The 13,925-nt window shown below is 34.7% G+C and overlaps 1 protein-coding gene across 1 annotated transcript; it reads left to right on the forward strand.

The window, feature by feature from the left end:
- The first annotated feature begins 1,623 nt into the window (after window positions 1–1,623).
- LOC132554750 (uncharacterized) lies at window positions 1,624–12,094 on the forward strand. Its single transcript, XM_060219060.1, has 9 exons — window positions 1,624–1,772; window positions 4,390–4,514; window positions 6,690–7,135; window positions 7,422–7,475; window positions 7,871–8,009; window positions 8,445–8,560; window positions 9,233–9,311; window positions 11,374–11,711; window positions 12,074–12,094. Exons 1-9 carry the CDS (start codon window positions 1,624–1,626, stop codon window positions 12,092–12,094), a joined length of 1,467 nt encoding a protein of 488 aa, XP_060075043.1.
- Window positions 12,095–13,925: the final 1,831 nt, after the last annotated feature.

A 13,925-nucleotide genomic window follows, 5' to 3' on the forward strand; every position in this document is an offset into this window, starting at 1 on the left:
TACTTATAGAATATACGGATGAAGGTATAACTGTCAATCACAGGCTGGTCACACCACACCGGGACACGTGACACGTGACACCAGACTTTAAGATGAAGGGCATATATTTTCAGACATTTAATAACCTCAGATTGCAAAATCATAAACGTGAATGTAAAAAGTATTATGTTTCTATGTGAATATATTTTTCACGATTGTGAAACACTCGTAAAAATATAGATATCCTGTCACATATGATATTGAACCGGAAACCATTAAAGATGCGATTTTTATAGTCTAATAATGTCACATATTACGTATCACATTCATTTCCGTTCTATATTTTAACAGAATAAAACTAACTAACGATTCACAAATGATAAACGAGTATCGATATGTAATGAGTAAACATACTAAATGACTTGTTAATTACCAAGTAAAGTATCTGTGTTTTCATGTCTCCTTTAATGCTTTATTTAGAATTACAAATGGGTTGAAGAGTAAACAATTTGCGTTATCTGATGTCGTGGAATTTCCATTAAGAACTTTCGTTGCAGTCTTGAGCTGAAGAACATTTGTAAAGGAGATTTATGCCGATGTTTAAAAAAACAATAATCGTTTTTTTCAACACTTGAACAAAAGAAAGGTTTATACTGAGAACCTAGAAAAAGTACTGGGGTAATGAGACCATATGTTCCAAACGGGAAAGCGTTTTCCACTTCATCGACGACATTCGCCATCTAATCTTGGTTAAATCAAGTACATAATGGAACGTTATCATATGACAGCAATGTTAACAATAACGTAACCACCAGATAATCTCATAACTCACAAGGGAATGGATAAATGTTTTCAGGGAACCATACTGGAGACTGTATGACTCTTCCAAATACCTATCAGCCAGCTTATCTCGAATCCCTTGGTTGCAGATTAATATTTCTGCTATTGACACCTTTTTTAAAAGATAGAAATTAAGATAAAGCCTTTGAAAATTAAATCCACTGCAACAGGTAAACACTGTATGTTCAGGGGACCACATTTCTTTAGGTAGAACTATAGTTAACGGTTAAAAAACATGTGTTAAACTAACTTTCTCTAGTATCCCTGAGATTATTGATTTTTATACCTAGCGCCAAAATGATCGAGTTGCAATACATCAAATCAGAATGTCAGAACAATGGGAATGTCACGTGTAACATGACACGGGGTACTCACGTGTACCATATTCTGGTAATTTAGTGAAATGTTCGATATGAAATCACCTGAAGAAAAACATTACGATTTGAAAACAGATGCGAGCACAACGGAATGCTAGTATTCAGATTTTGCAACACCTCATACCTGATAATTAACCTGAACTACATGGTTCAATACAATAATTGTATATTAGTCCTACAAAATAAACACTTAATGTCAAATACACTTGTCCATTATCTGGTCCGTGTATTTATGAGCACCAATCCGGATTCGCGGTGAATGTCTGTGTTGAATTTACAATTTCATCGTATTTGTTTTATTCTCGACTTCTTATGATATGGACCAAGACCTACTTATCTGACAAGTGAACAGTGACTTTTCTGTGATAAAGCCCCGGCAAAGAAAACCAGCCGTATTTTCTCCTCATGTAATCGTTTCGGAAAGGGTATGGGTGTCTACCAGAAAAGTCTTAACTCTAGCGGCAGAAGCCTGCAGTCAATGGACATATGTCTGATGAAAGTTGATGTGGGGAACGAAAAGAAACTACCGCGAGTGAAACACAAACTTAAACTGAAGAGGAAATCAAGACAGTACAGGTACAATTAATATAATTAACCAATCTCATTAATTTATTCGATTTTTTGAAAATTACACAGTTCGAATATCGAATTTGAGGCTTATGACCGACCCCGTCTGGACATTTTTTTTTCAAATATAATTTTCTCATCCGCCTTTCAGGTGTAAATATTCAGACCCTTAACATCATTGACGAGTCTTAAAAGGACGTCGTAGTTGAATTCAGTATTTAAAAGTATTTTTATCTTATGTGTCTTTTAGGCAATCCTTGCTAAGGTAGTGTTTCGTGTTAATTATAGTGACAGAATAGTGTAGATACATCTATTTAGACCTTAACATCATTGACGAGTCCTTGAATAACAAAACAATTGTATCATGCAGCTAAATTTGTTATCTAACTCTACCATATATAATTTTAATTGAAGTTTACATGAGTATATGTGATGTATGACTGCATTTCGTTTGTTGTCCTATGTGGTACGTTAAAGAAATAAGGACTAATTGTTAGAGTTAACCCTAACCTTAAAACAAAGCTGGTCATGACTTTTTTGTTTCATCCTGAAAGACGCATTTTAATTGAATAATATGTGTCGTGAAGAACCTCGGACTCACAACAAAACCACGTTAATATCGACGGAAAATGTTAAAAATACAATAAAACTTTATATCAAGATATTAGACCATTTAAGTCATATTAACAATTACCGATTTTAAATTAATACGTGGAAGAGAAAAATATGTTCAACATCATAGCACTACATGTAGGTCCGACTAACACTATCTTTTATACAATTATGGACTTTTGTGCGAGTGATATGAACCTACAATAAACACAATATTGACCGATGTTCATAAACCATCATATTTACCATCACAAAAATCCATGATTGTACAATAAAAGGATATACAAAAGCTACATGTTTTTTAAACGTTTAAAACGGTCAAATTACACATTTTTGGAGCGAAGCCGTAAATAACCGTATGATCAACACAATTAGTTGTAATCACAAATCAAACTAATTAATTTCTATTATTCTTTTATTTTGGAAAAACAATTAAAACTTATAAGAAAACAGATAACTTACTATATATGTGAAAAAAACGATTCAATACACAGTTATTTCTGATACACAAAGAACAAACTGTACGAAAGGTTTTATAAAGTAGACCGTATACGAGTCTCTATAGGTTTGTGAAAGCTGAATGACGTATTTCGCACTTGCACTTTTAACAAAGCGTCCAAGGCCGGTATCCAATATGTGGGTGAACGTCAGGGGAACAGAAACCTAGATATTTGTTTCTTTGATATACAACTATTCACACATATATTACGTAACAGACCTTCATATCAAGTTAACACAGTCTGTGGCTTCAAACGAACTATTTTGTCGTAAATCACCAGTCGTTTGAAGTGATATTTGTATTAGGTCAGAGAGTCATGTTGAGACCTCTATCATTCCAGTTTTACGTATGAACTGTTGTTTGACATGTCTCATGTAGTATACAATATGATATTACTACAGTTTGATGTTATTGAACGGTTCATTGGATGTAAGTATGCCCAGATGGACTTTCGCAACAAAAATGTTGTTTGATCATGATATTTACAATTGAAAAATAGAAAAGAACAACAAAATACGTAGTTGTATGGTGTTAAGCGGCTGTAAACATTGTAAATATTGGGAAGTTTCAACTGCAAGTGTGCCGATTTTGGTCAAGTTCGTGAACACTGGCAAACGGTTTTTTTTTCTATTTCCATCACATTTTAAAATTGTTCTGTTTGCACGGTTCTGGCATCCGGTTGTGCAAGACTTGCAATGACCTTGCTGAGTTGTTTTTGTAAATTGAAATAATCTTTTACAGTGTATCACTTGGCATTCTGCAAAGTTTACATTTGGAGTAAGGGCCTGAGACTATTGATTAACGATTGAAGCTTGTTTGTTTATGTAACAGTTTAAACGATTACGGCCTTTCGGCCTATCAGAGAACGAGAAAGGGTTGGAAAATAAATAAAGAAGAAATGGTATGAATTAATGGGAGAGAGAGAGGTTCTATCAGACCTGTCATTATACTATAACTCTGTAGTCGGTCATTAATCTAGGTTTAGCCCTAACCTAGCTCTGAGTAGCCACGCTTCATACCAGTCGTGGACAAGGAAGAAAATGATGGGATCCTATTCTATATGAATTTAGATATGTCTATAATAAATGGAAGCCTGTCTGAATTTATCAATTAATAATTCTTATACTGATCAAGACCTTAACTCTTGGCAGGCGTTGTCATGCTTGCTCTTTCCCGAAAAAACCAGCAGACGGACATTACCGCACGGGCCACATTTTAGATCCCATGCGACGGAGTGCATGATAGTGGGTATTTGTTTATAAGGTGCTCGTGTAGATGTACATTTTTATGAGACAGTGCCACTATTTGGAGAAATAAAGGAGATGGGTATGAGGAATCTTCATTGGTGGGGATGTCGAACCTGATTTGCTTATTTATTTATTCTGTAAATTATTGTATGATGGAGTTCACAATATGATCTGACTTCTCAAGATCTGCCAAAACAGCAAAAGGCCTTGAGAATCAGTCGTCTCATTTTCTTTAGATATATATATATATATATATATATATTTCCAGGTGCCGGAGACGCTTATCCCAGCTGCTACATACCCACGTGGTTCTGATATCGGTCTGCATCCTCAGCGCTCTTGATGCATCATGTGTTCTAGGACAAATCATTTGTGATATACTCATCATGTCAGGTACGATAACTGTGTATATACTGCAATACTCTCTCTCTCTCCGAATGATGATTCCACTTACAATCAAATGAGGTACAAAATTATACATAGATATTCTCACTAATATTTACAAAAAAATAATTATTCCTTCTATAACAACCAAAATGATGACTATCTATCCTGTCAGACATTTTTTTAATCCACCATTATGTAGAACCAATGAATATTTTGACAGAGTTCCGAAATTTAGAACTTTTGAGTTAGTAATCGGAAAATTTGAGATAATAACCCGAAATTTAGAGATAGCAACTCGAAATTTCGAGTTAGTAATCCGAAATTTTGAATTAGTAAGTAGAAATTTCGGATTACTAACTCGAAATTTCGAGTTCCTATCTCAAAATTTCGCGTTGCTATCTCGAAATTTCGGTTTAATAATATCTCAAAATTTCGGATTACTAACTCAAAATTTCGAGTTGCTATCTCGAAATTTCGGTTTAATAATATCTCAAAATTTCGGATTACTAACTCAAAATTTCGAGTTGCTATCTCGAAATTTCGGTTTAATAATATCTCAAAATTTCGGATTACTAACTCAAAATTTCGAGTTGCTATCTCGAAATTTCGAGATAAAATAAAACACAAAGTGGCCGGAATGCGCTTCCGTATAAAAATACTGCACAGTTAACACTGCGTATTCTGATTTTCTTAATTCTTGTAACGTTAAGCAATTGCTTGAATAAAAATGTTGCTTTTATGTTGAATCTGTTTTAATTTTCAAAGAGAAGATAACAGAAGTGCCAGTATTATTCTGTAACATCGAAATTCATGTAAAAATTAGAACTCGGCTTTGATAGCACGGCCCTCTTACAAATCGTCCAATTTGTATCTAGCCTGCTGAACATATAACAATAACCTATCAAGGAAATACATAGCTTTATTTTCTTTATATTCTTGGAAATCATTATCTCATTGATATGAACATTCTTCTCCAAGGTTGTCCTGACTGTCGGAGAAACAAATTCTAGAGAATATCCATTGATTTGTCTGTATCAACCAAACTACAACATATTGATATTAAATTACGTAAACGATTCTACTTGACTATTGACGATGCACTTATCTTTACAACAGTAACACTTAGTGAATGTATTTAATTAATAAATTATATTAAGTATACCTAACGGTTATTGGTAGCAGTGATCTGTGGGACTAAGATCCAAGTCTGCCAATATCTGTCTGTGATGGAGATATATAAGTAAACTTAGATCTTAGATTTTTATACATGATATATATCTATATACTGAAATTAATATACATGTAAATGTAGTTGTATGTGTGTAAATGTGTATGCGATATTTAAGTTATCATCATGAGTTACTTCCCCTTATCTTTATTTGATATATTATAGGCTTTGCTTGTCGTTCGATTCAATGGATCCTGAATCCTGTCAATAGGATTTGATGAAATGAAACCCGTTTGAGTTCTCCTGTTGGGATTCCCTGATATCAATATCACATGTTTTTACAATGGAGATCATATAACTGATAATGTCAGAGTCTGATGTCTTATGATTATTCATAACTAAGTGATCCATTATACACATTTTGATGGGTGTATGTTTTCATGGACCTATTGTCGTACCATAGCTTTGTAAAGCATCGAATCTTTTGAAAACTGCCAAAAACGTTATGAGGTTCTAGGACTTTGAATTGGTTGGTCCAAACACTTTATCATGAAACCTTTCTAAAGCATAACTTTAGGGGTTTTTGGAGTGCAGTGTGGATTTTAGATATGTCGCAAGCTGTTGCTCATGGTATTGTAGGAAGCCTGGTTGTAGAACAATGTTTCGTTCACGTATATTCTGATTTGTAAAAATTTTAAGTTTTCAAAGTCTAACTATCCCTTAAATTATTTACAAATTGTACAGAAAATGATCTTAAAATCTTATCAATATTGACTATAAAAAGTCCCCGACATAACTAATCTGTGCACAAGAGGAGTATGGCTGTCGTTTTTTTTATACCTAGTATCATATTCAGACAAAACAGTTTCCCACTGACGTTTTTGATACTTGGACAAAACAATTTCCCACTGACGTTTTTGATACTTGGACAAAGCAGTTTTCCGCTGATGTTGTATTTCCCGAGTACCCGAGAGGCGATACTGATACCCTTCCTATCACTTTGTTTGTCACAGACACCCAACACGAGAACGATATCCTGCAGGAGGAGGCTGTGAAGCAGTTTAAACTTCTGTGTCCTGCTCTAGATCCCCATCCAGACAGTGATCACACACTTGGTTTGGACGAAATACTGGAAACACTCGAAAACAATCAGACGATCTGCAGTGCTACGCACTCCTACTCTCCGGTCCCGCATGCTCATAACGATGGAGAATCACATGAGACGAGGGTCGAAACTAAACCGTTTTCCAATTTCGACCTAAGGTCAAAGGGATCAGTACAACACAAGATAGATGGTTGGTTGCTTCGGAGACGGAAACGTGCGGACGAGAATGGCCACCACCGATCAAAACGTGCCGCTGGAGGAGACTCACATGACCATGGCCATTCCGTTACGCATGAGGTCACACACTACTTTCATATCGGGAGTATGGCTATATTGTCCATTCTGTTGTTAGAGGTTCGTTAATTAAAATTTTATCGGTATATTAGTAACACACGTTTATCAATGTATATACCCTGTATTGCATAATTATATTTTTATCTAAATATCAACACCTTGCTTGCCATCCTCATCGTCAGTGCCTTTTGTAAATACGTATGTCGTACTATAATACATTTATCTTTACTACTGTACTTACCATTTCCTTAAGCTGACAACTATACTAGACAAGTATACAAGTTACAACAGAACTGTTTCGCTCTCATGATCAGTTCACTTATAAATTATGTTGTATATTTACCAGGTGTTTTTGAAAATAATTGGAATGGGACGTCACTTTCTTCAACACAGACTTGAGGTAATCCAGCTGTATTTTGTCAATAAACATTGTAGTAATCACACTATGATATATGGCTACTTCTTTTCACCTGACTTAGTTACGATCGTTTTACTATCTCCTTACATTTCATTTGGCTACCGTCACTTAACTAGTGTTTGATACACACATCTTTATCTTTACAGTAACTGTGAACTTATCTATGACAGGGTTTCTCCACATCTAACTTTATATATCAATATGTCGAGTAACCTCCCCTTAACCCTATCATTTTTCACTATTCAATTGATCTTCGGTGAAAGAAAACGATTCTTTATGGTAGTAAAATATGCTCTGATTTAGACGGCTTCAAACTCATTAGCTACAATAAAGGAAAATAGGTAATTTAGGTAACACTGTGCGTATTTTGATTAAAGGTTTTCGACGCTTTTGTCGTGACTGTTTCCTGGTGCCTCGATGTTGCTTTTTGGGAAGGTATTTGGGCTCATCCGGGTACCGAAGCTGCAACCATCCTCATCATCATTTTACCTTGGAGAATCATTAGGATCGTCAACAGTAATAGCTTTATTTTGATACTTTATCAGTAAAGTTGAGTCGTGTAGCAAACACAACAATATTAACATTTTTGAAAATATATATTAGTAAGATAAAAGAAAGACAAATAAAACAACACCTGTGTTGAAATGACGTCCGTTTTTTCCACAACGTCACGAAAATGGCAGAGGATCATGATTTTAACCTTTTGATATAAAAGTTTTTAGACCCCTTTTAAACCATACGTCTTCATGCTGAATGGACTGAACGGGACAGTCTAATATTTGAGTCAGATGACCGGATTAGAAAAAGCCTGGTCAAAGTTTCGTTTTATAGTCATTTAAACTGTCTCCGTTTTTAATTGGTATTTACTGATTGGAGTTCCGTGTCATCGCCTTTGTTATCTCTAGGAGTGTTTCCCAGTCTCCAGTTCTCTATTTGAATTCTGTTTATCAGGTTTCGTTTTGGTCATCAAGGAAAAAGATTTGGTCGAGTTGAAGGTTGTCAAACAGCAGTATAGATCAGCCGTGAAGGTCGCAAGGGCATTGAAGCGGAAACGAGATATGTATCGTGTAAGTTTTTTTTCTAACTTTACTTCAAGATACAGTTTAATCAATTATTGGACTCCATTTAATCTGTTTCTAAATTTGTATTGAAAGGTGTTCTTCATTTTTGTATTTTTTGTACAGTCATAGAAATAAGAGAACAAGTTTAACGTGTAGGTGTGGACGATAAAACAGAGGACGTTTGGCCTTCCGGAACACCTGATTATATTCTTCTTCCTGAAAATCCTTGGCCTTAGTTTCATCGAATTTGAATTCTGCTTTCATGTTGATCTCTTCTTTGATGCTTGTATTGTAATACTTACAAAAACAATAAAATAGTTTATGACCACGCGTGTTAATTGACAGAAGTCTAAAGGTCACATTGATTTAATAATGACGTCGTAACTAGACATAGTGACGTCATCAATAAAGAGAAATGTAATGAAAGTAAGGTTTATAAAAAAAAGAGAGAGCGAGAGAGAGAAAAAAAATGTATTCCCGCAGTCTCAGTACTGTGATCAACCGAATCTGGTATTGGTTTCCATTTGGTATCAGATTTTTGAACTCGTCAGGGTTTGTTCATTTTTTAGTCAAAGACAATGAAAATGAAAATTTATCTAAAACTTTAAATATGATCGAGTGACCAGGTAGTAGTTGGGCATTTACCGACTGTCCGTAAATATTTGATGTGTTATTTAGGTTGAATCCAGACAACTGCAAGGCCTTTGTAGGAAACATCAAATCGACGAGGCTGAGATCATATCTTGTGCACCAATAGGTAATTATGAAATACATAGTTGTCTCCCCTAGGTCGTGATGCTCGGTCTCCCATGAACGCATTGTGATTTTATTATTGACACAACAACTCACATACTATAACATTTGACTTAAATGTCGGAGTATTTATATCGAAACAATATGTTGGTGGCCATATAGAGCCAAAATAAAATTGTTTTCTACTTTACTTCACAAATATGACAAATGTGTTGACATTAAAGGATATTTGAAGAAGGAGAGGTGACATTCCAACAGGTACCTTGTCTTAAAATTAAACAATGTCAACTCACAGTTAGAAATACTAAGAAAACTAAATTCACATATGACAACAAAAGGATACAAAAATTACACTTTTGTTGCCAACATATAAGTTTATACACATGTACACTAACTATATACACAAGTATATGCAAGTGCGTTATTTCAAGCGTCTCCCTCTTGCATCAGCGTGACCTGGATAAAGAGGTGTTGTGGAGAGACCGCAATGCACTCTGGGACAGATTACATGGATCGTGTAACTGTAGTTGTCTCCCTTACATCGTGATTCCAGGCCGCTACAATCTATTTCTTTCGATGTTCTGTCGAACGAAAACACAAATTGTAATGCTTTAAAACTAAGCAATGAGTCAGCTTGGTTTATCATTTTGTTGATCTATTCACAGATCTTTTACTATTTGAATATAATTTCTTTACTACAATATAGGCAAATTCCCAAAGTATATGTTCACACATCACACAGTATTCTGGCACACAAACATGAACAATTATGTTAAAGTCAGATTTTCCTTCTTGGATAGATAGAGAACGACAATTTTATATGATAGAAATGTACATATCTATTATAGACAAATATGAAAAAAAAATTTTACTAGCCTGAACTTGCTTAGTGGACCAAGGCCCGAAAGTATGATTATGATCGATGGTTCAAGTTGTCAAACTTCCTAAGGTATATTCCGAGTATTCCCATTGGCTTTCGTTTTACACACAAGCTTTTTAAAAAAATTTCCTTTCAAGTTCTATTTTATAAATGAGAATGCTCATATTTGATATTCCTATCAGACCATAATTAACCAGTCTTTACCAAATTTATACACCAAAATCTTGAAAATTAGCCGACTTCAATATTTAATCAATCTTGAAATTGAGTCTGTAGTTTTTTTTACTAAATAAACATTCTTTTGCTTACTATTAAAGAAAAGATGCCGAGTATTATTTTCGAGTCTAAAGGGTATGTAAATGCCACATTTTCATACCTCTATATAAATGATTTACAAGACAAAAATACTTCAATGTGACTCTGTTTTATCAATACTAACTTTGTCAGGTATATTCGTCCAAGAACTAAAGCTAACTTACGAACTGCCAAGAGGGAAAGTTTACTGCCATTTTAAGCGTGTATAACACACACCAATTCCCAGTATATGTTTCGACTAGTCACCAAAAATAGAAAGTGACCCTATGTGAGCAATATAACAAGAGACAGATAGCGAGTTTCTATGGACAGGTCAAGGATACACATCCTCTTGTAGATAATGTACACATATATACTGACCGAGACAACTATTACAGGCCATATATACATGTATATATATTGTTATTTTATATGAGATATCATCTGAACGACTGACTCCTACACGAATTGACTTGCCCGCCTTATATTGACAGATACATGGACAACATTAATAAAGATACGTCAAAGAAACCAATCTGATTTTGAACAATGACATCGTTAGGCTTTATACAACCGAATCACAGATACATAACACATTGAACAAATTTCCCACGCTATATCATGTTTCTTTATAGTTGGATTTCTTAGATGGTTATTTTTGGTGACTTCATTGTCACTGTCTGGTATAACGTTTCTGACTCATGTCCAATGGATGTCTATAACCAATATTACAGGTATAACAGAGCGGTATATTTTGTTGGTACCCCTAAACGGAGTTATGTAATGGCAAAAAGCATATATTTCTATGAGGATATTCAGAACAAAGAAACATACATATACCTACAATTATTTTTTTTATGATAACAACTTTATGTATCTTTTTATCTTTAAGTAAAGCAGCGTCGCCGCAGCAGCAGCCTGTTCCCGGTACTGTCTAGCTTTGCCTCTTTAGCAATGATTGGTGCTGTAGGAAACAGTGTTCCCGATCTTCATGAGCCCTCATCAGAGGAAGAGGAGGGAGAGAGTGACAACCTAGCACGTACCAATAGCATTTCAGAACTGTTACGGTCCGTATCGACTGAGAGTGATCTGTCAGGGACTGTGACATTTAGTCTCTCTCCTGACCCTATGGACAGTCCAAGAGATAACTCAGTATTTACATATGATGGTACAAGAAACGATTATAAGCCGCCACGCTATGACGAAGTCAATACAAGAAATCTTGCCGAGGTGGGTGTTGTTCTAGCGTCATACAGAATGATACTTATTAATCACCACAGACATGGCATCATCTTTATCAAAGAGATTGTTTCGGAAAACACATTATTATTACAGATTACGTTTCATTACTGTACCTAGTTCCTATTCTCTAACGACAGTTATGTCTACTTAACGCAGTGATACTTAAGTGAAAGTTTATCTTATTTATAAAAAATATGAGGCTACTATACAAAAGATATATTTACACACGACAGCCTATAGATTTCATCTGATTATGTCCACAACTATGGAAAAGCGAAAATTCCTTTGAAAGAGTACGTTCTATACCGTTCTACACCACATTGTTAAACTGTACTATCTTTGTTTTGTAGGGTCTCCACACTCGACTTTGATATGGTACGTGTGTCGGAGAAACAAACGGAAAATAATCAACATTGTTTACCATTGGATTCAAACTGCTATACATTAATAAGTACGTAAAATTGCAGTAAATAAGTAAAGATTCAGTAGTAACTCAGAAGTGAATATTACATATATATTAATGAAGAAATGCTGGATTCTGTGATTGCTACATATATATCTAGTATTGTGATATCGGAAACTTATAGATGTCACGAAAAATGCCATTCAATACGTTTCTTAATGGCATTTTGAAAAAAAGATCTAATTGTGAGACAAAATTATGATAGTATTATAACGAATAAACTCGCAATGATGACTTTAGAAAACTAAAAATAAATCATTGCGGAATGACCACAACTAAAACCCTGTCACAAAGAAAATTGTCATTAAGACTAAATAATCTAACCACGTGCTCTGTGACGTTTTATTTATACATGTATATAATGACTGTAAATGGCATTTGGTCCAAATATTATTATTATCATTGAATAAAATATACCAGCTGTCTATGTGTCGATTTCATACATGCTATATACAAGGAGGTTTTCATTACAGTATAACCTTGTACCTGTATATAATTCTTACAAATAAGATGAAATTAAAGATTATTTTGTGTGTACTTTAACTTTAATGAAGTGTATTTCCTGAAAATGCATCCAAATCAAATAAAAAGTAGAAATAAGATTGATGCAGTGTCTGGTTGACAATATCCTCCCTGAGTCTGAGTTTGATGGTAAGATCTTCCAACAGACTGTTGGCACACCTATGGGAACTGAATATGTTTGTTGTTTTCATACAAAGATTTTTTTTGCAAAGAGCTTGTCAAACATGCAGCAAAGACCTTGTAAAGGCGTTTACTTTCACTTTCGCTTTCACACACACACACACACACACACACACACACACACACACACACACACACACACCACACCAACACCCCCCTCCCCCCCCCACACACACAATACACACACACATATACACACACACTATTGTGAATTTTTCCATTTCTGAAAAGCAAAATCCCTGCATCTTCCAATCTATTAAATTTGCATGTCACAGTTGATTTGATATTCAAGGGGCAGTTCAAATAATGATTTTCGTACAAGATGTCGACAACTGGCAGTCAGATTCACAACACAGGGTTGTGAGAGATGCAGGTTAATGAAAATTACGGGGAACTTCTACAGTCGTCATAGCGATCTCATTGAGAAATGTTCTATTTCTTTGTGTGCTATGATACGGGACATGTCTGATGCTCGTTTGTTTGCCTGTACTTTCCGTTGTTGTATACCTTGCTCTCATTTGAGAACGTGACATTACTTACTTGGATTGATCAAGACTGCGCGTGTTGTCGATGAAGAAGATGATTACTCTGTAATATATTAAAATGTCGGTATGTTCGTTGTTGTTATTTATGCAATCCTGTTTAGTTTTGAATATTTTTGAGGTGGGTCATGAGGAATTTAATGTTAGGCGAAAATGAAAAGTTTTATGCAAGGACGAAAACCACCCAGAATATTAAAAATAAAGAATATCAATAAACGCCAAATAAATATTATTTTTATTCTCCTTTCCGTGTAGTTTTTTTTCTTTATACTAGACTTCATCGACGATGTGTTTCAATTAAGATTCTGTTGATATGTCGGCATTTTCTTTGTTTTTAGGTCTGGGTGATTCATACATGTATATGTCTATATGTCAAGTAAATCGTGTCAAAACATTGTCATATATATTACATAACCTGTCAGTACGCTACAAAGTGAATGAATAGACTACAGAGTTTGCCATTTTGATCTTACGTATGTAGATATATAGATCATG

This window comes from Ylistrum balloti, unplaced genomic scaffold (genome assembly GCF_031769215.1).
Source record: "Ylistrum balloti isolate Yb309-2 unplaced genomic scaffold, AGI_CSIRO_Ybal_v1 Utg370442, whole genome shotgun sequence".
NCBI classification, from domain to species: domain Eukaryota; kingdom Metazoa; phylum Mollusca; class Bivalvia; order Pectinida; family Pectinidae; genus Ylistrum; species Ylistrum balloti.